At 52.6% G+C, this 26,829-nt stretch overlaps 1 protein-coding gene across 1 annotated transcript; it reads right to left on the reverse strand.

The window, feature by feature from the left end:
- Positions 1-1,329: 1,329 nt before the first annotated feature.
- myom3 (myomesin 3) lies at positions 1,330-26,662 on the reverse strand. The gene is made up of 37 exons (XM_052065909.1): positions 26,555-26,662; positions 24,845-24,970; positions 23,277-23,381; positions 18,879-19,032; positions 18,515-18,672; positions 18,246-18,338; positions 18,075-18,163; positions 17,551-17,595; positions 17,220-17,351; positions 16,988-17,149; positions 16,021-16,162; positions 14,925-15,124; positions 14,804-14,857; positions 14,524-14,651; positions 12,649-12,832; positions 12,183-12,357; positions 11,974-12,095; positions 10,690-10,877; positions 10,268-10,394; positions 9,446-9,627; positions 9,152-9,266; positions 8,624-8,780; positions 8,257-8,363; positions 7,883-7,927; positions 7,643-7,779; positions 5,539-5,683; positions 4,810-4,869; positions 4,618-4,685; positions 4,420-4,530; positions 4,254-4,341; positions 4,046-4,084; positions 3,829-3,934; positions 2,613-2,776; positions 2,502-2,538; positions 2,400-2,422; positions 2,168-2,223; positions 1,330-2,092 (listed from the first exon to the last, which is right to left on the reverse strand). Exons 2-37 carry the CDS (start codon positions 24,949-24,951, stop codon positions 1,820-1,822), a joined length of 4,278 nt encoding a protein of 1,425 aa, XP_051921869.1. The 5' UTR covers positions 24,952-24,970; positions 26,555-26,662; the 3' UTR covers positions 1,330-1,819.
- Between the last annotated feature and the right edge of the window lie 167 nt (positions 26,663-26,829).

The following is a 26,829-nucleotide window of genomic DNA, read 5'->3' on the forward strand; positions in this document are numbered from 1 at the left end:
TTGAATCCGTACGTCGACTATAAGAACAAAATGTGCGTACATTTGATGATATGAAACTTTGATTTAATGAGAAACACAAGGCACACGCAACGGGCAACGCACCATCGTCCGCACGCAAAAGCATTTTCTTTCCAAACCAATCGCGACGTAGCCATCAGTCCTGACATGGCTTTGCACAAAGAAAGAAACACTTCCCGTTTACCATAAACCCGCGGCACGATCTCAGCTCATCGACGATTTTTGTTCCACCTACTGAGGCCCGTGAACAGTCTCGTATAGATGACGACGTGTTTTCCCAGCGATTTTCCCCGATTTCCCAGCATTCCAGGAGACTGCAACTTGGTGTCATCCACCTGAATGAGCTTTTGGTTCCATCCATCCATCCATCCATCATCTACCGCTTATCCGGGGCCGGGTCGCGGGGGCAACAGCTTTAGCAGAGAAGCCCAGACTTCCCTCTCCCTAGCTACTTCTTCCAGCTCTCCCCGGGGGATCCCGAGTCGTTCCCAGGCAAGCTGGGTGACATAGTCTCTCCAGCGTGTCCTGGGTCTTCCTCGGGGTCTCCTCCCGGTGGGACATGACCGGAACACCTCACCGGGGAGGCGCTCAGGAGGCATCCGAATCAGATGCCCAAGCCACCTCATCTAGGTGGGAGGGAGCGGGAGATCGACAGGCGGATCGGTGCAGCGTCTGCTGTGATGCGGACGTTGTATCGGTCTGTCGTGGTGAAGAAGGAGCTGAGCCAAAGGGCGAAGCTCTCAATTTACCGGTCGATCTACGTCCCAACCCTCATCTATGGTCACGAGCTATGGGTCGTGACCGAAAGAACGAGATCCCGGATACAAGCGGCTGAAATGAGTTTTCTCCGCAGGGTGTCCGGGCTCTCCCTTAGAGATAAGGTGAGAAGCTCAGTCATCCGGGAGGGGCTCCGAGTCGAGCCGCTTCTCCTCCACATCGAGAGGAGCCAGATGATGTGGCTTGGGCATCTGGGCTTTTGGTTCCTGTCAGCCATTTTCATTGTTCTATTGTTTAATGTTACTGAAATCAAAGCAAAAGTGCTCCGAATAAGCAAACGATAAGCGTCTTCATCAATTCTATCCGTTGATGGATGTTCTCGACCGGTGCGGGACATCCAACTGCTGGGCCCATGCGCTCACGCTCACCAAAACAGCAGCGGCTGCCAAGACGCATCATGTGGAGACTGGCGAGCGGCCGAGGGCCCAAAGTGAGCTGAAATCGGCTCCAGTCGGTAAGATTTGACGCAAGCCAAATGAAGTTATGAAAAGAAACACGGATGGATGCGTGGGTGAATTAATTGTTACAAAAATGCATCCTAGCAGTCAGAGCAGGCCTCTCCCACTTGAGCAGTTGAGTAAATAAAGGCGGCTCTTTGCGGGAAGGCACCACTTGGGCTTGGCTTCGGACACGTCCGCAACCTTTCCTCTCTCTGCGGTGCCGTTGAACCTCCTCACGTGACCCCGGAGGCCCATTCGGTGGGTGTCAACGACCCCGTGGACTGTTTGCACTTTGAGAGTGCAAACTGGCTCCTTTGGCTTGTGCGTTTTGTTCCCTCCCTTGTACCCGATGCGGACCCAAACCGCGGCCTTAAAAACGACGGCACGTACCGAACCAGGATTTTAGTCGTCAGCCTCCGTCAACCAGGAAGTAGCTTAAGCGCGCGATACTCTCGTATCAAAACAAGACGAATCCATCACGGCACACCACGTGCACTTGGGGCTACACTGCACCAAACATAACGGAGCCCGGGGGGCCGGCGAGCAAAGGCGCGGGCCCGCGGGGGAGCGGCTCGGGGCCGCCTTCACGAGCCCATCTCCACGGCGTCGGCCGGCGGCTCCTCGCCGCGCTTGTACACGCTCACCGTCACCTCCACCGACTCGGAGCCGCAGCGGTTGCGCACCAGCACGGTGTATTTGCCCGAGTTGTCGGTGCGCACGTCGTTGATGGTGATGGTGGTGCAGCCGCGCTCCCTTGTGATAAAGAACTGGTCTTCGCCGGCGATCTCGCGCTCGTTGCGCAGCCAGAAGACGTCCGGCGCGGGGTCGCCCTCGATGAAGCACGTCAGGCACAGAGACTGCCGGCGGGAGAACGATGTGGAATTTGGAAAGGCACAAAATCAGACAACTGCTGCGGGAAGGCGAGTTGCTACCTTGCCCTCCATGATGGCCACCACATCCGGCAGACCTTTCGTCACTTTGGCCCGATCTGAAACAAACTCACAACTGAATACGCTTCATTTTCTCTCTGGCTTTCAATTGACTCTGACATGTTTCCACTAAAACACGTCAGCTAAACGACCAACGACAGTGATGCGAGAAGCGAGCCGTTGAAACAAAACCAGTCCGCCGCCCTCGTGGTTTCTCGTAAGTTTTGTCACTCACTTTTCTCAATGACGGCCTCTTGCCTGCACAGATGAAAACAAGACGCGGCATCAGCGAGCAATCGGGCGCAGCGCGTCCAAAACGAAAGAAGAGACGGCTTACTTCAGTCTCTGCTGCTCCAACAAGGCATCTGCAAAAGCTGCAAATGAAAGAAATGAATCTCCTTACAACGAGGCCATCTCAAGGGCGCCCCCCCCCCATACACACACACACCTTGCCCGGACAGGTCCAAGTGACGGCAATGCGTCTCGCCGCCGTCAAACATCTCCAGGGTGTATTTGCCTTTGTCGTTCTCGGTGGGGTTGAAGATGTCCATCCAAACCATGCGCTCGTTGTTGCCCATCCTGATCCTGGACTGGGGTTCCATCCGTTTTCCCCTGCGAGACAAGCAAATATCCGCACGTCGCCTGTTCATGACGGCGTCGCCTGGGGGCTTTTTGCCGAAAAAAAACACCCCCCCCCCCGCCCCCCATCCCCAGACCGGTCGCCATATCAAGCGAGTCCCCTCGTCCGGCGGGCTGTTTTTTTTTTTTTTTTTTTTTTGTGGAAGCGTGCACCGTGCGTTCAATGTCTTGCCAGCAGGGGGTGCTGCAGGCTCAGTTTCAAACTTGACGATGACGTTCCCACCCCCCGCCTCATTTCTCTTTGTCCGAGGCACAGCGGTGCTGACAAGATTTGTCTTTGGGCTGTCTGGTTCAGCCAAAACACCGGAGGTCATCGAAATGGCTCTTTTCTTTCAAAGTAAAATCGGAGGTTGCTGAATGCAAACACGAATAATGACGGCATACGCTGACATACCTGTCAAATTTTCGGAGCGCCAACTTGTATAAACTACCAAAAAAATATCCTTATAAGATACCATAGCATTTTATATGTCAAAATAACGGCAGAAAAAAAACCCGAAATGTTCAATGATATTTCTTGTCGATCTCCATAATACAATGTCTGCTTAATGTCTAATCATCATTCTAATTAGTGGCATGACTGTGTTCAGAGTTGCATTCCTGCGTTACTTTTGCGAAAAAAAAAAACACGGAAAATTTTCAGAATCCGTATGATTTGTGCGATACGGAGTCACCACCAAATCCGTATGAACTATGGCTAAACCGTATGATTTGACGGGTATGCGCTTATGGGATCAAAGTTTTTTAAAAAATGGATTCACGATGAAGTTTGTCGGCAGCTCCCTTTCTCTTTTGAGACTGTCCTTTGGCTGCATTTGACACAAATCATTGCCAGTGTGATTTGGGTGAGACGTCGGGCTACGCCCCGGACTGGTCGCCGGCGCAGCGCAGGGCACACGGTGGGAGACAAAGCTCCAGTTCGGGCTCCCCTTGGCGCCGTTTTGTCGTCCAAGAATGGAACGGGCGCCTCTGAACAAAGTCCAGCACGAAGCTGACGCGTGAGGCGGGCAACCGCTCGGCCTTACTTGAAGTCCCAGCTGGTCTTCAGGGCGCTGATGTAATACGTGAGGCAGCAGTAGAGCCTGAAACCTTCTGCAGTGCTCTGAACCCTCAGCGGACCTGCTGACAATCCTGCAGAGACGGACGGGGACGGGGACCGGGGGGGGCGGAGTGAGACGGAGCGAGATGTTGTCGTCACGTCAACGCTTGAGGGGTCGGGCCGGCGGCGGGCGACTCGCTCACCGCATTGTTTGCTCAGCTGCTGGAGAAGCTTGTCGTACTCTGTGAAGAAACGGCACGTCTCACTCATGACGGACAAAAGCGCCGACGGTGAGCCTGCCGGCCCATCGAGGCACACACCCACGCGCACGCCCGCTGCTCATTCTTCACAGGCGCCATTTTGAACCTCTGAATTCTTTTCGTTTGTTTCTATGAAAAAAACTTTCATCACCTTCATGCTGCAACGCCAAGGTGCTGACGTCCTCTCCTCTGGCGTCCGACACCACCGCCTTGTACGAGCCCGCCTGCTGTTTTTCAATCTGAGGGGACGCACGCAGACGCGTGTCCGGTCATTAGCCATTCGCGAGGGAGGCGCGTATCGATGAGCGTCGGATGACCTGCGGGACGGTGAGCGCGCCGACCCCTGACCCGGGGTCGTAATCAGCCTGCGGCAGCGCCGCTCCGTCCTTGGACCACTTGAGGGTTGTGTCTTTGCTTGCGTTGGTCACCTGTGAAAGTCACGACATGTCGTGCGCGGTGGATGCAAAAAGATTTGGGGACGGCTAAAGTCAAAATGATGAAACACAATCGAGTACCTTGCACTTTATGGTCACTTGGCAATCCTCGCTAACGTCCCACGACAAGAGCTCCTCAAAGTACGGTCCTACGGCAAGACGGGGAGAAGCAAAGGGTGACGCCGCCGAAAGGTCACCGGCGCCGCCCGTCGGTTCTCGGAATGAGGCGGCGGTGGCGGCGTGTTTGCAGAAAGCCACGCGCGGACGTCTCACCGCTCTTTCTCTCGCAGTCGCGTCGCTTGGCGTTGGCCAGGGCGAGCAGCTCGCGGAATTCTGCGTTGGGTGGGGGGGTAAAAGACGCAGAGGGGGTCAGGCGAGCCGAGGCAGTCCCACAACACGCTTGGCTCAAAGAGGAGAGGAACTCGGATGTTTTTGCCACGTCAAGAACATGGTGGAAGCTGACATGCTCCATTTGCTTTCGAGGGCCATAAAAAATTAGGTGGCGGGACACATCTGGCCCCCGGGCCCTGAGTTGGGACACCTGCGGCTCAGCTGTTCTCAGTCCTTTTGGAGATACGTGACGTTTCTTGGGGCTCGGCTTTCCATTTATCGTCAGACATACGAACGATGTTTTTGGATTAGCGTTACGAAAAAGCGTGGGGAGGAGAAAAATAAAAGAAAATAAGGCCACGTAACACATCGATCATGCATACACGGAGACATTTTTGACTACAATCAAAATCTACCATCATAACCCAAAAGCCTTTGATTATAGCTGTCATCATTTTTACACGATGGAATCACGTCACACTTTGAAATTGTTGTTTTTGAATCCAAATTCGAAAAAGAAATATACTGCGACCTATCAAATTTCTGTCCACAGGGTGGCAGCGCCGAGGCGGCTCACATCTCCGGATTCGAATGGCGCTTTGGGCGCCAGCAGTGACTGACGCGTGACCGTGAGCGCTTGAATCCGCGGCCTCGATCTGTGCGCTGACTCACCGTGATCCACCAAGACCAAGGTGAACTGGTTCCGGGCACGTCCGTCGCGCAGCTGGGCCGTGTACGTGCCTTCGTGCTCGTGGCTCATGCGATCTATCAGCACCTCCACCAGACCGCCGGCCTTGTCAAAGTGGATCCTGCGACCCTGCGGCGGCGAGACGAGACCCGACCAGGTGAGAGCCACTCGACCGCGCGCATTCGGACATATTTGGCGACTCCCGCGGGACGCAAATGGCAAAAAACATCATTTGGGCTTTTAGGTTCCCGACGCGGAGCGTACGGTGGCGCGGCGCTGACGGACGGCGAGCCCGAGGGCGCTCGTCAGCCAAATGGCCTTTTGGATTCGCAAACCTCAGCTGTGATGGTTTCGAAACGGCGCGTAATCAGCGCTCCTCAGATGGAACTCGGGGGATGGCGGGCGGATTACGGAGCCAATGCAAATGAGACGCCGGCTGCTGCCGACGAGAGAGGTGACGCAAGTAAGCCAGTGAACGCTGACGCCACCCTTGCATTTGCCTCCGTCGTGTTTAGGTACCCGCTTAATAAATTGTTCTACTGTCTTTCGTCGGGAAACTCAAGGATGACCAAATACGGAAACTCCGCCATGTATTGATGGGATCTGGGTCAAGTGGAAGAGAAATGGCTTAGCAGTAAGTTGCGGCTAAATACGGATTCACCCGGTGCCAAATCCGCTGTCCGTCTTCCTGCGCGCAGGAAGCCCAGCCCCCGCTTTGCCTAGCGACGCGCCAAACTCCAGGCTAGATAGAAGCCGCGCGGCGGCTATAAAAAATGGACGTGGGCAGCACTTTCTAGGCCACTGGATTGAAGGATTGTCCGAGTTCAGTCCAAGTGTGCCCAGACGGGCTGAAAAAGGGACATGCTGACAACCCAAGGGGGTCGTGATGCTCAAGTTCTTCCACGTCCAAATCTTTATGGAATTTCCAGCACTTTTCAATAGCCTCAAGACCAGGTGTGGGCAAACTACGGCCCGCGGGCCGAATCCGGCCCGTTGGTCTTTATAATCCGGCCCGCCGAAGATTATAATTAAGGTTTGATTGCATTCATTTCGTTTGGACTTGTAATGACAGGTATTTCAACACCAGGTGGCGCAGTTAGTTCAAGTTGCAGAGCGCAGGGAGGGAGGGAAAGACGAAGAAAGAGGGAGACAGTAATGACCACGGAAGGGAAAGTGATATGTATCCGATTAAACAAAGTGGGTAACAAAGTACGAAACATTCAGGAGACAGAAAGACTCCAATCTACGAGACTTTGAAAAACAAGGAAGCGATTCTTACTCAGTCCGATTCTGGCAATTTCCATGCTCGGAGTGAATTGCTTGCGGCTTGAGTAAATGAACATTTTCTAGAATGGTTTGATTGTTCTCGTGTTCAAAACTTTCCGTAAACCGGACCGCTAATAAGAGTCGGAGAGCAGTCAAATGTGTAGAGCGTGAACAACAGGGTGCTCAGTACACATCCCTGAGGAGAACCGATGCTGAGTGTGATGGTGGAGGAGAATGTTACATTATTGCTGGCATACAAAGACATTGTGCTAGCTTCTTTATTTTCTATTTCTATTTCTAACTTTAGCCCGGCCCTCCACAATATTTTCTGCTTCTCATTTGCCCCCAACCCGGGAAAATAATTGCCCACCCCTGCTCCAGACGCTGCCCAGGTTCAGGCTATGAAGCTGTCGTTGAATCAGAGGCTGCGTTGTGTGCCTGCGCGAGGCCGACCTCGTGCCGCCAAGAGAAATTCAATGCTGGCGTCAGGCTCAATTTTGCCGGCCGACTGACGGCGAGAGAGGTCCGACGTGAATCGATGCCGGTTGCCTTGGTGGCGGAGAGACGCGCCGACGAGGCGGCCGCACCTTGTTACTGCTCTTTTGTCTGCTCGCTCATCATGTCCTCGTAGCCAAATGACTCATGGCGATGCAGCTGGACTGTTAGCCTGTTGCTCTTAATTATTCATCATATAAAATAAAATAAAAACATATTGCCAATGTCCGTGGGGTGGGGGGCGGGGCGCTGGACCAAAGTTCAGACCATTTTTTCCTCCTGACATATACAGTATATATATTTTTTTTCTCAAGCAACGGCACTTACCGGAGTGCTGGAGATTTCTTTGTCGTTGAAAACGAGACGCAGCTCGGCGTCGTCGCTCAGACTTTCCGTGTGAAGCCACAGACGCGCGCCGCCCGTCTCCGAAACCTCCGCGTGCCAACCCGACTTGAGTGCGATCACTGGCGAAGGATGACACATTCCCATTTTTTGGTTTCCCACAACGATGACTGAATTCCTCCTCGTAGAACGAGTTCAATAATAATGAGAAAAAAAAAGGCTTACGTGGATTTTGGACTTGCTGGCTGAGTTCTTTGAGGCGCTCGAGGTCTGCAAGAGGGACAAGCGGTTCGTGAATCTTTGACTTGATTGATCACATTTTGAAAAGTGCACGGAGAGAACACGACGGCTTATTGGCTCGGCGACCCTGCGACAAGTTGCCATGCAACGAGATGAAATTGCTCCCGCCGGCGATTGTGAGTCCTGCCTTTGCGGATTTTATGCACAGCATGAAAATGCGGTGGAAACGTCATCTCCATTTTTTTTCTTTTTTTCACCTGCAAAGCTAGCATCAGGCATTCAAGTGTGTCTGTTGTTTTTCTAAGTGGTAGAGAACATAAAGAGAGACTGTGAATGGTCGCCAGGCTATTTTGCCCAACCTTCGGCAGTGAGGAGGTAGCTGGACGACAGGCTGGGCTCGTCGCTCATCTCCACGGTGTAGAGCCCCAGGTCTTGCTCAGAGGGGTCGCCGAAGGTGAGGACAGACCTAGAGGAGACATAAAACGGATTCTTGCATCGAGTGTCCCATCTAACCCAGAGTAGGAGTTGAGAGCTCCCTCTCACGGGTGCCAATCAAGAGCAGCAGCAGCATTTTGGACCCACTGGAGACGCTTCATGGAGGACCGGCTGACTCCAAAGTCAAGTGCGTGATGGGCAATCCGGCCGGCGTCATCATCTCGCATCCTCTTACCCGAGTTGGTGACCCCGTGACATCACAGCCGCACAGAGCGGGCAGGCCGCACCCACCTGCCGTCCCTGTTGTCGACCTGAGCTGTCGCGCCGTCGATGGGCTGGCTGTAGTTTTTGGTCCAGAGACCCTCGTTGCCGTCGGCGACGTGATCGCACGCGAAGGCCAGGTAGATGAAGCCGTCGTCGTCCACGCCCGCCTCAATGTTTGGGCTGTCTGCGAATGGGCGATAGCAACAAGATTGATGTTGTGATGTGTTTCAAATCAAATGCCACAAGATGGCGCCAAAAGGACCTGCGATGCAGGGACTTGACTCCACAGGAGCTCAGTTTAGTGGAGAAGCGGTTACAAGGCCGCATCAAATGGTGTGCCAGCCATTTATTTCTGAGGGTAATTTTGTCAAACGAGTTCCAAATGATACCAAAGTCTTTTAGGCAGTATCGTTCTGCTTTAACAATTAAAATGGAACCTCTTTGTTTTTATCTGATCGCAGGGATTCAGTAATGAGTGGATATGGTGTCTCTTGCATTCTTGATGTATGGAAATGGCACGTTGGCACGGAGCGACGGAATGATGCGAGGCCTGACCTGGCGAGGTGAGTGCCATGATTGGCTCCGAAGGGAGGGAGGGGGCTCCCGCTCCCGCCTCATTGACAGCCGACACACGGAAACGGTAGATCTGACCCGCCTGAAGACCTGAAACCTGGTCGTCAGAAGAAAGGGCGTCTCAGGGTGGTCATCATAGAAAAATGTCCTTGAGGATCTAGTGTCCCGGTCACATTCCAGGTTTGGCATATTGGTGATGAGGACTACTTTCTTGGGTTAAACCTACGGAGGACGCGGCAGGTCTCCTCGACGCGTGGCGTGATTGTATCTCCTCACCTTATGATGAGTGTCGGTGACGGGCCGGTCGTTGACGGCAGCCCACTCGTCGGAGCGCTCGCCCCGGCTGATTTCCAGTGAGTAGCCCGTGACGGGGCCGCGACCTTCGTAGAGTGGCGCGGCCCACCGGAGCACCAGCGAGTGGTCCTTCACCTCGCGGACCTCCAAGTCAAAGGGACAACCTGAGAGAAATCGAGCGCTGAGCAGGGCGCTGAGCCGAGCGTGCCGCGTTTTCTATGCGATCATCAGACACGGCCCGAGGGCTTTGGTCACACGGTGGCTTTCATGTCGTCGCCATGGCAACTCTTGAAGGCCGAGCCGTGACCTTCCCGCACCTCGACCGGCATTTGAAAGGCACTGGCGTGATGAAACGCGGCTGATGGAAACAAACGGCATGTGTGCTCGAAGAAGGCAGCACGAAGGCGACGACCTCCACCTCCACCTCCGCCTCAAGACTGCCGTTTCAAAGAAGGGGGGAACTATCCGGAAAGGGGGTGGGCTCAATTTCACATTTTCGAGTTAAGCTGGGACACTTTGGCTATTTCAAACAGGAAACATTTGTGTGGGGATTCTCAAGATTCGTGTTCCGTGTTGAGGTTCACCACTTACGCTCACAACTTGGCTTCGACTGAGAGACGTTCATTTGCAGAAGCAGTGTTGCCAATTTCGTCATTTGCTAACTCTACGAAGCAACGTATCAAATATATGAAGAAATCATTTCAAAACTGGACAACTTTCATGGGAATCGTATTTTGAAAAGCCCGGTGCCAACATTGCATGTTGGGAAAGCAGCCATTTCACGGTCCCCATTTCCCGACTCACCAGGCTCCGGCATGGTCCATTCCTCACACAGGAAAGCCTCGCTGGGCTCCGACGGCTCCCCGACGCCAACCATGTTGGCGGCAAACACGCGGAACTGGTACCAAAGCCCGCTGCTCAAGTTGGAAACCTATTCCCCCATACCCCCCCAGCCAAAAAAAGAAAAAAACTCAGTCAGGTAACTAACGAGGGCCAAATCATGACTCGAGTGGAGCGTGCTAATTGTTGACCAAAGCAAAGTGAGCTGGACTTGGCAATGCGGCTGTCTTTTCCGTGCCACGTTTGAGGCACTTGCGAGAGCCCTCCATTCGTAAATGAAGTCATGCAAAATGCCATTTTTCATTTGTCCATATTACAGCTCACCGCTGCATCCTAAAAATCGTAAAATCTCTTGTCACATCAAAGAGGCGAGGAAATGGACTGACCGTGGCCTGCCTCTCTTTGATGGCCTTCACGTTGACCTCTTGCCACGCGTCGGTGCCCGCCTCCCGCTCGTCCAGGTAGTATCCCCTCACGGGGGTTCCGCCGTCCCGGCGAGGCCTCCTCCAGCCCAAAACCATCTCTGAGCCCGTGCACATCAGCAACGCCACGGCCGAAGGCGCCGAGGGCACGCCTGCCGCGCCGGGAAATAAAGCAGATGATAAATGCCGGCAGGGAAGCCGCGTCCCCCAAAGACTTCCCGTGGGCGTTCGCGTGAGGTTACGTTCAAGTTGAAGGCCATTCATTCTCACGCGGGGTGAAGGGCTGGAAAATGAGAAACACGAGCTGACGCGGAGTCACGAGAAAGGCCCGGTGGATCTCGCACGGGCAGATTATCATCGGTCACGAAACGCCACAGCGTAGCACAGCGGCTGGCATGCAAAAAACTGTGGGGGCACCTTTGCTTGGCCCGACGCTCGGTGGGTCGGTCCACTGTTGAAGTCGGTCAGCCGTAAGGTCGCTTGGACATTTGGTCAGTCGGTCGGCCGGCTGATTGGCTCGGTCATCGGTCGATCGGTTAGTTGGCAGGGCCGTCGGTCCCAGTGGGTTTGAATGGTTTCTTGGTTCGTCCGTCAGCCGACCATTCGTCGAGTCCGTCCATCATTTGGTTCGTTGGGCCGTCCGTCGGTTGGCTGTTTGATTGATCCATCGGTCCGTTGACTGATTGGTCGGTTGAGGTCAGTCATCTGGTTGGTCCATCGTTTGCTGGTTAGGTGGTGGCCTGGTTTATTCATCAGTCCGTCAATTGACAGATTGATGGGCGAGGCGGTCAATCAATCGATGGCTTTCGTCAGTCCGTCGCTTGACCGGGTTCTCGTGAGTTTGAGCCCGCGGCCAGCTCCAAGCGCATCGCAAGTCAAAGTGTCATGATTCGGTTTAGGGACCAACAGGTGGCACTGTAGGGCTCCCCCGGCAGCTGCACACCTGTTGGTCAAGAGGTCATTAGGGCTTTCAAAGGACTCCCAGCCCGAACACTCCGCGTCGGGTCATTGTTTGCTCTTGCTACTGTCATGGTTGTTCTAGTAGTGTTTTGGTTATTGATTGATTGTTTAAGTCATGGTTTTTGTTTGCTACTTGGACTTTGTTTTCGATTTAGTTTTCTTGTTTTAAATACAATTGGTCAAGTACACCCTGCTCCTCCCTCCTGCCTGCTTTTTGGGGTGCACCATCACCACCACCACGCAACGTGACACAAAGAGATGTCCGTGAAAACACCTGAAGGCACTTACGAATGGCGGCTTTGACCAGGATGGGGAGCGACTCGTCCGAGTAGTCGCTCTTTCCCGCTTGACTCACTGACTTCACCCTGAATGCATACTCCTTAAGAGTCTGGAGGCCGTGGACGGTAAACCTGAAAAGGGCAAAAAGAAGAATTGGTTCAAGAAATGTGTGTGTGCGGAGGGGGGGGGGGGGGGGGAGGATTTGTGTCCACTGCCACCTGGGGTCGCTAATGGGTTTATTGTTGATGACCTTCCAGTCCTCTTGACCTTTTTCTCTACAGTACAGGTAATATCCCAGGACGCCTTCTTTGTCTTTGGGCTCTTGCCACTGAAGCGACACCGAGGAGTCGGTGTCGCGGAAGGCCAGGATGGAGGAAGGCGGAGCGGGGGCACCTAGGACAAAGCGCAACATTCCCATCAACCCGCTGACCTTGCACAAGCACATTTCTTCCTACTTGGCTGGTCTGTCTGCTTTTGATGCGGACGGTTGGTCAGTTGGTCGGCTGTTGACGGCGCCAGTTGGATGAGTTGGTTTGTCCAATGGGGTTGTTTGGTTATCTAATCGGTCATTTGGTTGGTTGGGCAGTCGGTTACTTGGTTGGTTGAATGGCTCATGGGTCGATCGAGTGGTTTGTCGGTTGTTAGCTCGGACACCCGCACACACACACACACACACTTTCTTACTTTGCGGTTTTCCCAGGCAGATGGGGCCGCTGGGCTCCGACGGCTCACTGACACCGTACTTGTTGACGGCTCGCACTCTGAAGTGGTACCGCGTTCCCTCGAGCAGGTCCAAGACAGGAAACCTGGGAGAGTTGACCTCAGCATCCCGACTGGCCATTTCCCAGCCGCTCTTCCCTTCTTGCGACTAAAAGCGAGCCCAAGACACGAGTCAGACCACTTCCTAACAGCCTCCGTCTTTGTTCAGCAGCATCCCGACGCGCCGACGAGCCACCCGCCAAAGTATGATGACGACTCCTTCCGGAGTAATGCCGTCGAGATCCACGGCCGAGCAATTCATGCTACCAAAAAGGTGCCTACGGGCAACAGGTAGCCCTCGCTCACCCCCCATGTTGAGAATTATGAGGAGAACTTATGTAGATAGGTCAGTGTTTGCACATCAGCGAATGGCATCAAAAAATACCCGGGGCACGACCGAGATGGATTTTGTTGAGCCCGATGCTTATATTTGGCACATTAAAGTTCTGATCACTCAAAGTTCACTCAAAAGCCGGCCGATGTACACGACTCCCTTATTTGACTTTCTGAGGCACTTTGGCAGAGGTGGAATGCGAGCCAGAAAAGACGGACAATGATATAGAAAGCTCGCTCGAGGGCGAGAGATCTATTGGAATGCGGACGGCAAGGAGCAAACTTTGGGATTTCACATACGCCTTTGACAGCACTGACACTTTTATTACCTCAGTAACCAATAACGGTCCAAAAAAAAGATTTCCTGCGGCGTGTTCCTGATGGAGGTAGAAAATGTTGGGGCGTCTGAGCTTGGGGTAGAGGGGGAGTGGGGGGGGGGTCATCTTATTTCAACATCACTTTGAACTTTGGATGATTGTCTGGCATAAAAGAACAAAGGCGGTCTCGCTGCACTCAGCAAGGCTGTGATGAGTGCGCTGACCTTAAACTGCACCCAACCTTGGACTCACTGAAGCGCACGGGATGCGTGTGCTACTGCGGGTTCACTTGCAGCCGTCTCGTTAGATCAGAGCTGCGGTTGGGAGCTTTTTAGTCGGCCACACATTCCGACGCCGGGCGGGCTCAAATCAAGAAAGGTGCCACGATGAAACGACATCGATCCTGGAGTCCGGCGCATGATCTGAGCACGTTGACACTACAGTCAAAGTCGCTGCATTCAAAATGAAAGTCTAGCCTTTGGGCCCCCTGCTTCCTCATCTGAAGCCAACAGTGTCTTCGACTTGGGCCTTAAAAGTGGACCGTGATTTGAAATTGGGCCGGCGAATGGGTGCCATTGTTCAATGCGGCTTCTTCCACCTTAGGCAGCTGGCTCAAGCGGCGCCGGTGAGCACTTTCAAACAGTCTTTCATGCCTTTGTCGCATCTCGGCCGGATTCCTGGAACGCACTTGACTTTGGAGGCAGCCGATCCGCCATTGCAAGTTGCCTCTTGACTGGTACTCGTAAGAGGGAGCACATCGCTCCTACTGCGTTCGTACATTTTCGAGTCGTCTTTCAGATCGGTTTTCCAATCTGGACATGCCTGATCTCTCGGAGCTGCTGGGCACCTGCCCACTGCCTCGGGTCCACGGACCAGACACTATTCGCGGTAGCGAGAACTAAGCGGAGGCTCAGTGGGCTTGGAGTCTTTTCTGTTTATGGCCCCTCTCTTTGGTATGAACGTCGGGCAAGCCCAACTTTGAAGCACGGCATGAAACTTGATTTGTGGTTGGACTGTTTTTGTGCTTTCTCCTCATGCTCTGTTTTTGTTTGTTGTCTGAATTCTTTTGGCTCTCGGCCCAGCGCTTTGTAGACAGCGACGGTTGTTTTAACGAGCTCGGCGAATACATTTAGAGTTGAGTTCCACCCACCCGCTCCACGTAGAAGGTGAGCGGCTCCTTCCCTCGGGGTTCTGGCTCGGTCCAGCTCAGCACCACGTACGTGTCGCTCAGCTCGCAGGCGTGGACGTTGGTGGGGGCGAAGGGAACGCGGACATGACCTGTGGCGTGACGAGCAGATGAAGAATATGGTTGGGTGTGAAAGACGCATTGACCCAGAAGCCACTGGGGGGCTGTTCTTCTTTCAGATGGTGCTTTACGGGCGACCTCATGACATCACTTCAATGTTGCAATGACAACTCCTGATTCTCACCTTCCAGATCACCTTGAGTGACGACAACGGTCCTTCCTCCGTGCATTTGGACCACTAGGGGAGCAGGAGAGGTAGGCTGTTAAAAGGGAGGCCCGAATGGAGTCCCGCCGGAGCGCCTTACCCATGGTCCTGGCATGTTGAAGGGGGTCCTCAGTGAGAATGGGTTCTGTCGCCTTGGAGGGGCGACCCACGCCGGCCTGATTGACCGCCCGAACTCTGAACTGGTACCTGGCTCCTTCTTTCAGCCCGAACAGCGGGTAGCGGCAGGCTTTGTGCGGGCGCTCGTTGCAACGCACCCACTGGCCCTGACTCAGGTCACACCTGCAAAAGAATAAGAGCTATGGCTCCCTGTGCACGTAAACCAGGGCCTTCTTTTCAGAGTTTCACTTTCTAACGTCACGGCGAGGCCCGTAATTACCGCGGTGCTCCAACAAACACGTTAAAAACCTATTTTCCAAAGATAAACGTGGGTCCCTCCCGGAGAAGGGAACTTCAAGACCAATCTATGGCGGCGTTCGGGAAAACAAAGAGAGATGAGCGGGGGATTTGCACTGAGCAGAAGGCTGTTGCTAGGGAACTGGGGGAGCTATTTTGTCCTCTGCAAGCCAGAAAGCGGGCATGTTTAGGAATTGAATCCACCACTCCAATTAGAAGAGATCCAACACAAATACGCACAATAAGCAACCGGCGAGCACGAGTGAACGAGGGCCTTTGCAGAAGACTCCCAAAAGACAAAGCACGAGAGCGGATTTTAGACCCATAGCACACGAGAGGCACCCGTTTCTCCGGCAGGAGTTTGTGACTCCAGCATGTCGAGGCCTGATCATTATCACGCCTGCGATTCATCTCATGAAAAATATCTCGGTTGCTCCTCGGTCCCGGCCTGCTGGGGTTTTTTTTTTTGCATCCGCCGATTGATTTCCCCGAGAAGACGAGAATCCCACCAAGCCAACTCAAGATGCAAAAAAGTTGAGTTCCACGGTTTCTTCCAAGACAATCGCTCCACGTTTGTGTGGTTGGCTAACAAATGATACCGTCCAGCCGGATGTATGCGGAGCCCTGAAAAGGGATACAGAGTTGCGGTTTTTCGACAATCTGCGCGGCGCAGTGGCCGCCCGACGCGCCGGTTTGAGTCGGCAACCGTCATTTTCCTGTGACGGTTCACCATCGGTTTGCTGGGAGCCACGTGGCCATGTTACGACCTTCCGTCTTCTTACCTCTCAACGACATAGCCCTCGACGGGTGACGTTCCGTCAGCGCTGGGCGGCTGCCAAGTGAGGAAGACGTAGTCCTTGTGGATATCCGACACCCGCACCAACAGGGGAGACGCGGGAGCTCCGACCACTGTGGCCGACGCATCTGAGTAAAGATGATTCTGATTCTGATTCTGAGTCGCACGACAAAGTTGAGACATACGAGTGAGGCAGGCGCTCGGGAGAGGCTGTCCGTGCCGTGTTCCAAACTATTTGGACGCAGCTGGTGGATCGAATGAAGAACCGAAACATAATAGGCAACGTTCTTCATTTACGGAAGGCTTGACTGAAGTCACGCAATCCGCTTCAAAGTCTTGACTTGAGGTTACGCGGGATAAACCACATCTCTCCGTTTATTTTCCCGCGGCTCCCGCGTTTGTTTTTGGTCTCCGCAATCTTGTATTTGTCATGCAAATACCGTCGGATCCACTAATTAATACCTGCGGCTCTGGCAAAGTACAGGCTTTGTAACGAGGGAGACAGAGAGACTGCGACCCCAGACGCACTTTCAGCATTTTGAGGCGTCATCTGGGATCTGCGCCGTGTCCTCTCGTCACCTCGGCGCCGAACGCTGTCAAAGGCTTTGAGACGGTCTGACGCGAGGGCTGCTGCGATCCGCATAAAAAGTACCAGGCGGTGGAAAAATACACGGCGTATGGTTTCAGAAAGGAAAGGTCGTGAAGCCGAAGTGACAGTGCCATTTCCCCACCGGAAAGAATGTGCGGACGAAGGAAATCCAATCAAAAGACGAGAACCGCTGCACCCTCGTATTTGGGATGCAAACACGCATTTCAGACTGCAATGCGATGGGATGAGTTTGTATTTTAAGAGGGATCGAATGCGATGTGGCAGCTATTTTGTCTCCCAGGACGCGGCAGAGGAGTCCGTGCAACATGCTCCTGTCGCAAGCCAGGCCTTCTACAGTCCTCACCTTCAACGTAGACGTAGGCGCTAGATTCCAGGAATCCATCCCGGGTCTTCAGGCGCACCGTGTAAACTCCTTCGTGCTCCTTGTACACGGTGCGAAGCGTCATCGAAGCCGTGCCGTTTGTTGTCTCGGTGTCCACGGCATCAGATCGGGGCAGTGGCGTACCTAAAACGGCGACATCCACGGACATTTCGGTCACCCGACCAAAGTCGTCCGGCTCGGTCTCCGGCCTTACCGTCCCGGAACCAGGTGACGTCCTGCTGGAAGGGCAGCAGAGGGGCGGTGAAGGAGCAGTGCAGGGTGAGACTCTCGCCTTCTTTCACCCACGTTGGTGGAAAGGCGCTGGCAAAGCCGGCTTGCTGCGAGGCTGCAAAGAGCAATTCAAAAACTTCCTTGGGTACGGGAGGACCGCGCTCGGGTTTGGATCGGACAGGCAGGACGACACCGGTATCGGTTTCGAAAGCCTCCCGTTGTACCACAGTACAGTGTCTCTCAGCCCTCCGAAAACTGCTTTTGCCACCCGATGGAGGACAGCTGAAAAATCTGACGGTATTTTCAGGTATTACCCTGAGTCCGGGAATCATCCGACCCAGCCGTGGCTCCTTTGTACGCTGCGTGGTGAAACCAGAGAGAGAGAGAGAAAAAAGAAATTCATATTCAGAGGACGCACCTGTGGATGATCAAGCTCATTTACGTGACGCGTCATCCACATCAAACCCACGTCATGTTCACGACAGTCAGGGATGGGCGCAAGTGGGATTTTTCGCGAAGAACACAGACTCCTTACGCTGCAATGATGAAAAGACGACTCCATCCCAACGAAGCGAGCAATGAAAAGTCATCACGGACGTGAGTTAGAAGATCTTTGGCTCGCCGCGAAAAGGCCGCGAAAGCCGTTCGATGTACGACGCAGCAGCGTTGCCTCGAACGGTTCAAACCCACCGGCCGACGCGACCGGCGGTGGACTACGTGGGGAACGCGCCGCCAGAAATTGCTGCCGCGTCCACACGACGGCCCCAAATGTGGAACCTGAGGCGCCCATGAGGCACTCGGACCAAAGCCAAAGACTGCTTTCAGAATGAGAACTCACAGTTCACCAGCAGCGTGGCGTAGGTCATGGCTTCGCCCAGGGGACTCTTGGCCACCGCTTTGTACACGCCGGCGTCATCGGGAGAACATCTGACGGGAAATACGAGAGGAAAGTCGGCGGAGAAGGTGAATTTCCCCAACATCGGCATCAAAGCGCTTTCCAGCGACACACCTTCTGATCTCCAGGTAATTCAGCCCAAATGCTTGCCAGAGCCCGTAATTCCACGGCATCTCTGGCTTTCTCAGCACCGCGCCATCTTTGTACCTTCAAGACACGGTGAAGCAAAGATCCGGTCCACGCAATCGACACATACGCCCAACTCGTCCGGCGATCATACCAACGGGCATCAGTTGATGCAAGAAAGACCAACCGGAACTGACCGGCTCGGGGGAGAACAGAAAGAAGAGCGGGCCTTCCGGACCGCCTAGCGAGCATCTTACCATGTGACCTGAGGCGGCGGGCATCCTTGGACCACGCAGGCGAGCTGCACCGTCATGCCCTCCCAGACAGTGTGAGGCCTCAGGGGCACCGAGAAGTCTGGCACCTTCTGACTTAGACGCTCCAGATACTCCAAGTGTTCGGATGCCTTCTTTTGTGCCTGAAACGTTCCAAAAAACACACACAACCACAATGTCACAAATGATGAGGGCAGAAACAAATGTTTCTGCGTCAATAAATTCTCACAAAGGCGGCATAACGTTCAATCAGCAACTGTGATTGCGTTCGACCGCAAAAGTTAGTGAAAGGATTTTAAGAAAGTCGCCCCACATTTTGGATTCTGCGTTATGACGTCCCAACGTTTACCTCTTTGCGAAGGGCCGTTTTGTCCACGCGGGTGCGTAGCAAACGTTGGCTCCGCAACACGCCCGCCTCCAACTTCTCCGCCTCGTTGCCAAACATCGTCCACTTGTCTCGATGGTAGCCTTCGTCGGCCGCTTGAGTTTCCCGAAGGATTTCCCTGGCAGACCCAATCGTCGATGAAAGGCCCGATAAGAATTTGGTTGATTGCAGCGGAAAACGTGACAAACAAATGGGCCCGAGCAAGCCTAGCTGAGATTTCAAATCCTCGAAATGCAGTCATTAGTCCCCTCAGGAATCGCCGATTGAGGAATTTGCCGCGGCTTTTAGTTTTCTTCCCGGCTGCGAGATGTCGTACTCGCACAAGCTACATTCGCATGCGGGGCATTTTTTAAAATTCAATCCGTTCTTTTTACGATCTGATTACAAAAAAACAAATGCGACGAGCGACGAGCAAAAGACGAAGTTCGGACACCGACAGTGTTGACCGAAGTCAAGACCACAGTGGCGTTCTGTCAGGGCCAGCAAGGGCTACTCTGCTGGCCTAAACATTCTCAGAAAAGTAAATTTAATACATTTACTTTTCTGAGAATAACATAAATTTAATTGATGTTATTTTATTTTCATAAATATGTCAACAAAATGATTCTCTGTATTCTTTACGTCATATTGTTGCCACTTGGTCGAGTGCCTTTCACTGTTATTTTAAATAACAGTGAAAGCCACTCGATAAATAACTTATTTATCTTTGTAGAGTTTTTAACCAATCCTATTTCAGATAGCTTGTGTTGCCAGGTAAACTAAACTTGCTGGGGCCCTGCAGATTAAACAGAGCAGGTCCCTCCCTGTGCGCTGTAAATGAACGGGCACGGTCAGCTTGCAATAGCCAATCAGATTACGAGTCTGCCCCGACCTTACGTCGACGCTGGACGTGCGCGTTCTGTGATTGGATGAGCGCCTGCTAGAGGGAGCTGTTGCTGCATTTTGACCCAAAATGGCCGAAGGAGAAGACGTTGCTCTGGTTGCAGGACTACTTTCCAAACAATTTTCAAGACGGACCTTCCGCTGGATTTACCAATTGAAGTTGTTTTACCAAGGCGGCAAGGAAACATCAGAGCACGGCCGGGCACTTGGCACAAGCTGCGGTGCGTTTAAAAACGTTTGAGGACACTCGGTAGATCTGCAGCTCAGTGAACAGGCACTACATTGGTGAGTAAATGAATTTTCTTTTATATTTATTCTTGTTATTTTATTTCGTTAGTATTAACGGTCACGAAATAAAATGACAAAGATGCAAAAATGCATCAAATAAATCAGCTCAGCTGCAACTTATAATGGCGCATTGTAGTCAGCTTTGTGCACGAAAGTGAGTTCAATCGCAGCTGCTCAACATTTTCAGTTATTTGCTGTTGTATAGCCTATTCTCAAAATGCAAATGATCTGTTAATTTTATTTTCAAGTCAAGTCAACTGTATTTATTGAAATGTTTATTGTATTGATTCAAAGAATAGTTTGTCTTGTTATTGTGTGTTTGGTGTCTTATATGAAACTGCGACATTGCGCAATTTATTGGACAGACTTGCTGATGATCACACAGTGTCATTTGGGTGGCATTTTATTTAGTATTTTTAAAATCTTTTTATTTTGGACAATATCTATAAATTTAGTTTCCTGCTCTTAATTGTGAATGCATACTTGATGGTTTTCAATGCTCCTGAAATGAAGTGCTGCCTGACGAGCCTATACTATATCGCGTTCATGTATGTGACGTCACTGAAGGCCTAAGTGACGACACACGCTTCAACATGCAGAAGTAGAACGTTTGAAATATGACGCCAGGGCCGTGCGTTCGGTGTTTCAATATCCACAAACGCAGCTCTGATCTACGGCGGCCGCTCTGGCGTGAAGGGCTTAACGCGATAATCGGCAGCCGAGTGCACAAACGGCAGAGCTCCACATGGATGCCACGCTGCAAAAAGTACTCGCAACTTCAATACTATTTGTGACCTTTCCCGTCACAAACATTTTTTTTTTTCAAATCAAGTCTGTCAGTCCTGAAGCAAAAGGGCGAGAGAGCTCATCCAGCCTGCAGAAGTGAGATTGTTTATGGCTTAATTTCTGCACTGGAGGACATTCTGAATATTTATTAGCAATGTAGAGGACAGCTCCTGTCGAGACAAAACATCCCCGCACTTATCTGTCAATCCAACATTACGCCTGAGAGCAACTGAAGGGAAAGCACGCCGACGATGTTGACATGCGCAAATGAATCTCGCCGTGGGCACGTTTCCGTTTCTCCGCTTTTTTTTTTCAACTTCTCTCTAAGGCATGGGTGGGCAAACTACGGCCCGCGGGCCAAATCCGGCCCGTTGGTCTTTTTAATCCGGCCCGCCGAAGGTTGGTACACAATTAAGGTTGGATGTCAACGACTGCATTCATTTCATTTGGACTTTTCATGACGGGCATTTCAACACCAGGTGGCGCAGTTACTTGAAGTTGCAGAGCATTGGGAGGAAGGGGGAGACCATACGGAAGCCCGCGCTTGCGCCAAGTCAAACAAATCCCATTCGATACGACGGAATGATGTACTCTTAAAGTCTGAAAAACGTGCCCAAAAATGCAAAATACTGCTTTTCAAATAAAATAAAAATAAATCCAATTCATATGATGTCGAATTGAGTTCACCCTTTTGATCCGGGCCCTCCATCATATTTTCTGGTTCTCATGTGGCCCTATGCAAAAAATAATTGCCCCCCCCGATCTAAGGTCATAGTTTACCTGCGCAAAGTGGAGTAGGTTATTTCGATTTCGGTGGAGGGTTTTTTTTTTCTTCTTTTTTTTTCCAACAACAAAGAGTTTGCTATTCAGGGACTGGATGTGTGTGTGAGGGGGGGGGGGGGGGCAAATGCTCTTAGAGTGTTTTCCTTTTTTAACTCATGGAATAATTGTTAGGCTACAATCGAATACCGTGTCACCTTGGTTTTCACGCGCGCACCCTCTATGATTTAGTTTTTAATTTCGATGCTATTTTTTTAAAAGGTGTTTTCAAGCATCCGCATTTTGAAATCAACTGGAAGGAGTCTTTCACTCATTCCATTTGCCGGTCGGCACGTCTGGCTCACAGTCTCCATCCTTCCTGCGTGCCGTTCAAACGCCAGCCCCGTTCGGGACAAGCGGGAGAGAAAATGCCTTTGGAGATGGATGAATGGGCGCAGCCGCCAGCGCAAATGCAAAAAGGCCGCGCTCGATGACTCCTGGCGGGGTCTTTTGGCTGAATGAGGACAATCCGGCCTGCCGCAGATAGATGAGGCCCGGGCGGGGGATGAGGAGCCCCCGTTTCCGACCTTTTGTCCACAGACGGCGTCGTCTGAAAAGACGTGACCATCCCGCTTTCATTTCCCGATTTGAAGCCGCTCGCAAAAGTAGCGAGCGGCGATCTGGCCAAGAGGAAGAAAGTCATTCGCTTCTCATTGGTGGCGGCAAAAAGCTTTTTACAAAATAAGATTTGCAATCAAATGCGCCTCCCGTGGCTTCGCTTGAAAGGCGGGCGGCAAAACGCCTGCCGGCATCGTTCAATCTCCGACTGGGGGGGGGGGGCCGCGGTTCTTCTTGATCTTCTTTTCCGGCGCCGTTTTTCTACTTGACTATTAAGACGTTACTTTATTGCATTCCGTTGGCGCCGTCCAACATTCGAAGATTTTTTGTTGGCTTCCTAAGCGACATCGAAAGGTGGTTTGAGGTTGACGGTCGATGAGCTTCTCGGATTGCGCTGGCCAACTTTGTCATGATATTTTCCAGTTTTTCGAGTTTCCAGTTTTTCGAGTTTGTTGTCGGAAGGAAAACACGGAGCCGCGTCAACTCGGACCTTTGCTCCAAATGCTCCCCCTGGGCAACGTTGATGTGTTTCGCATTAGAATTGAAAATAGGAAGTTCGAAAATCGAGTCAAGCGGCTGTCCTTTGGCTCTTGACCTTTGGCTCTTGACCTTTGGCATCTGCGACACATTCGGTCTAATGACGGCGATCCCTCGCCACTTCAACTTTTGGGGCTTCAGTCTTTTGCGGGATTTTTTTTTCTTTTTACGAGTTAAAAAAAAAAAAAAAAGAATTTTAGGGAACTCGGCCATACCGGCAGCCATATTGCCGAAAAACGCGTTGTTTCATGTCGATGTGGTGGGAAAGAAGGTTGCCGTGCACGCCGAACCAAAAGCTGCGCCGACTCCGAGGCTTTGCCACGCAATTGGTTCCCGGCGCCACACGGACCAACGAGAGCGCCGGTGGATCGATCTCGCGAGCGCATCGTCGTCTCGTAGATTGCGTCTTTTTTTTACGTCCCTTTTTTTGACGAGGTACCCCTACCGCTCGCCGTCAACGTCAATCGCCATTAACCGGCCAAAATATCTCACCATGTCCTGTGACGGGGGAGGCTTTCCATCTGCAGGATCTCCTTCGCGGACATGACATCCGCAGGGATGACGGGAACGACATCGGAGTATGCGACTTCCTCGTCACTATCAAATAGAGAGGATGAAAGTCATTGATACGGCACGGCGACTGAACCTCCAAAAAAAACCAAAACAATAGCAGACACTTGATCTTCTCATAATAGAAGGAATGAAAAAGCGGCAAGTCTTATCTCGGCAGAAAATAAGGAGGTTGTGGCATTGAGGTCTTCGGGGGCGGGGGCACGAGCCGTTCTGTGATTTCACAAGTGTGCGTCACGCAAACCAAGCCTTCCTCCTTGAGAGATTAGACGAGGCGGCTCGGCGGCGTCGCGAACGGCGTGTTTGTTTTTAGTGCTTCTCTTCTGTCCCGCTGCGGCACAAAGTCCAATCTGACCCGTTTTCCATTCGGTGAGGTGAAGCTAACGAGCACGTTAGCTCTCATCCGCGCCACCTCAGTCCATCGGGAGCTGAGATGATACGGCGGAAGGGTGTTCAATCAGCCGGCAACGCGTGCTTTTGGAATGTAGGAGGGAAACCAGACCACCCGGAGAAAAGCCACGCAGGCTCGGGGAGAAAATGCAATTGATCCAACCCACGACCTCTACACAGTGAGGTCGACGCGCTAACCGCTAGGCCAGCGGTCAGTAGATGCTAACTCCAGTCCCGGTTGTGATGAGCAACTTTGCCAAGGTTGCTTCTTCTTCTTGGTCATCAACAATCAACCGTGCCGATCGACGTCCCTGATCACGTTTGGCGCTTTGTGCATTTCCTTCACCGCGCAAACGCCGATTGGTGGCAAAACAAACGGCGTCGGCTATTTACTCGCTAGCCACAGCCGGCTCGGCATCCCCGTGACGCTTCTCCTTTTTCTTTTTGTTTGCAAGCCTGGGAAATTTTCATCACGTTTCATGGCGGTGCAACTTCTCCTTTTTTTTTTTTGAGGGGAGGGGGCTTATTTTTTTGTTTCTTTCTTCTTTGTGTCAATTCCCTTTGAGAGTACGTCGCCCGCGGCCCGCGGCACCTGGCGGCGTCGCTCCGGCATGCAAATGGCGTCGCACGCACATAAAGGACTGAGGAACGCGCCACCTTGTATGGTTTGCGCTTTGACAACGTTAATAACGGCTTCCTCAATTTCCCGCAGAAAGGGGAATTACATGGGGGGCGGGGGGGTGAAATACAAATACGAGTCTGACATGCATGCGCTCGCTTCTACAATGAAACCGTTCTACAAATGTCGTTCCCGGTCTGTCCGTCGCATTGCCGGTCTCGGGCAAAGCCTTCGGGCTCCGTCTTCGAACCTGCCGCGAACGTTCGGCGGAGTGACGCGAGACGGTTCGACTGATCATCGAGTCGGCGGTTTCGCGCGGGGGGTCCAGCAAAACGTAACGACCTCGCTTGACAACACCGGGGTCTGAATCCAACACCTCGGTCCCAACTTTGCGGAGTAGCGAGGACTTCAAAGTAAATCAACAAACAAATAAATGGATACACGAAGGGAAATGCGATGGCGGCGTTGACGGGTGGGGCACCTGGAGGCGAAGGTCTTCTTGTGACGATGCGAGGACACCTTCACGCCGCTCGACATGCCGCACGACGCTTCCTCCCGCTCTCGACGCGTCGCCGTCCTGGTTTCCATGGTAACCCCCAGCAGGCGCCTGCGGAGGTGCGAGGGAGGGAAGAGGTTGGGAGAGGTTCTTTCTTCTCAAGCTCACCTCAATGCAACGCTGTCACCAGCCAAGCTTGCAACGACGATGATGACTTCCGCTATCGTATTTTTGACGCGTGAAAGGCTGAGCACGACGGCCGAAAGGGCACGAGGGGGCCGCCGCCAGAGGCTTCCTCAAAATGTTCTGTTCAAATTCTCGGGCGGGATTCTGTTTTTGCCCAGATGAGATTTGGTTACCTTTCAACGTTTACCGTCATGCTTGCGTTCCGTCAGAGGGCTTCTCCTCCGGTGTCGCACCTGTCGCTCATCACGTTTTTGCTCCTTTTCAGTGAAAAAGGACTGCCGGATCGCTGATCGCTGCGCTTCCTTCCTGGCTTCTTCTTTGCATTCAATACTTTGGTTGAGGGGCGTTTTCGGGGCTTTGTGGGTGTCAGGGAGTTTGTTTTACAAGTGCGCCCCCTGGGAACGGTTTTGTTCCCCGTCTTTCGTCTTTTGGGACCACCGAGCGCTGCAAGACGGTCTCAAAAGAAATTTTCTCCAATTTCCCAGCTCAAAGTTCTCAAATCTGTTTCTCAAAAGTTGTTGCGTTGAATTCGACAAACTTTCTCTTAAAACTCTCGGCCAATTCCTTTCAAATGATCCCCAACAACGGATGCCGATTCCCCGAAGTCTCACGTCTTCAAGCTCCCCAAAATGTTTCTTTTCGTTGTCATTATGTGAATGTTTTAGCAAGAGCAGTTTTTGGACAGATTTTTTGACATTTGCAACATTTGGTCTCACGAGCAGACATGCGTGTTTCTTTTCGCCGTTGCCGCACGAAATGCGTCGCACGATGCGAGTTGGTTTCTGTGGAAAAAGGCGGAAAAAGACGCCGGGTTTTGGCTTGGTCATTGGCGGATCAATGTCAACGGGCCGCGGCGGCGAACACGTGTTATTTCCGCCCCCCCTGATGAAATGAATCGGGGCTTCTTTGTTTTGCCGCTAATGACTCCCCCCCCCCCCCCCCGTCCGTCGAGGTCGGCCGCCCTCCTCGCCGCCATTAATCATACAGTGGCTTTCTTGCCAACTCCCGAAATGGCCAAATGCAACGGCGATCTTCCTTTGCCGAGGAGTGCGGATACAAGAAAGATCATCAATAAATCCATCCGTCCACGTTCCGAAACCGCTTCATCATCACAAGGGTGGCGAAGTGGGCCAGAGCCCCTCCCGATCCGTCTTCGGGCAGCGAGCGTGGGGGGACACCCCAAATCGCAAGGGCGCACAAAGACAAAACAATCACTCGCGCTTACATTCACACATTTTCATCACAATCGATGAAATAAAGATCCGAGCCGGGAGGAAGAAGTGAGGACGTCGTGCGGAAAAAAAAAAACGGTCGTCAAAAGAGAGTTTGAAGAAGCGACGCCAGGCGCCATCTCCTCGGCCAGAATGTTGCAAGATGCGCGGTGGGTGACGGTGGGTGACGGATTGTGACGTCGATGGGAGGGAAGGCCGCGATTGTTTCGGGGAGACCCTCGGCCCCAACGCAAAACAAAGCAAACGGACGTGCAAATTCCCGCGCCGCCTCACTCACTCTTTTGCTCAAGGGAGCGGGTGGAATCCGCCGGTGGGCAAGGTTTCTCTGCAGCCCAAGCACTCTCCTTCTGTATCCCTTCGCAGCTCCTGTTGTAAAGCGCCCACGCCGTCAAGTCGGCAAATATAGACCCCCTGACCGCCGCCCCGCCCTGCCCGTCAACAGTCATCGGGCGGAATTAGAAGACTTGCGCCGGCTGCGGGACGCAGCAAGTGGAACATGACGGATGACCCGAGCAGCTGACGGCGACAGCCGCGATGCTCTCGGGAGAACAA

This window comes from Hippocampus zosterae, chromosome 5, assembly GCF_025434085.1.
Source record: "Hippocampus zosterae strain Florida chromosome 5, ASM2543408v3, whole genome shotgun sequence".
Classification (NCBI taxonomy): domain Eukaryota; kingdom Metazoa; phylum Chordata; class Actinopteri; order Syngnathiformes; family Syngnathidae; genus Hippocampus; species Hippocampus zosterae.

Coding starts and splice junctions, on each gene's coding strand:
- myom3 (XM_052065909.1), bottom strand. CDS start 24,951: ATGGAAACCAGGACGGCGACGCGTCGAGAGCGGGAGGAAGCGTCGTGC. Junction 14,858..14,924: donor TCAACATGCCAGGACCATGG/GTAAGGCGCTCC, acceptor CTGCTCCCCTAG/TGGTCCAAATGCACGGAGGA. Junction 14,652..14,803: donor CACTCAAGGTGATCTGGAAG/GTGAGAATCAGG, acceptor GTCACGCCACAG/GTCATGTCCGCGTTCCCTTC.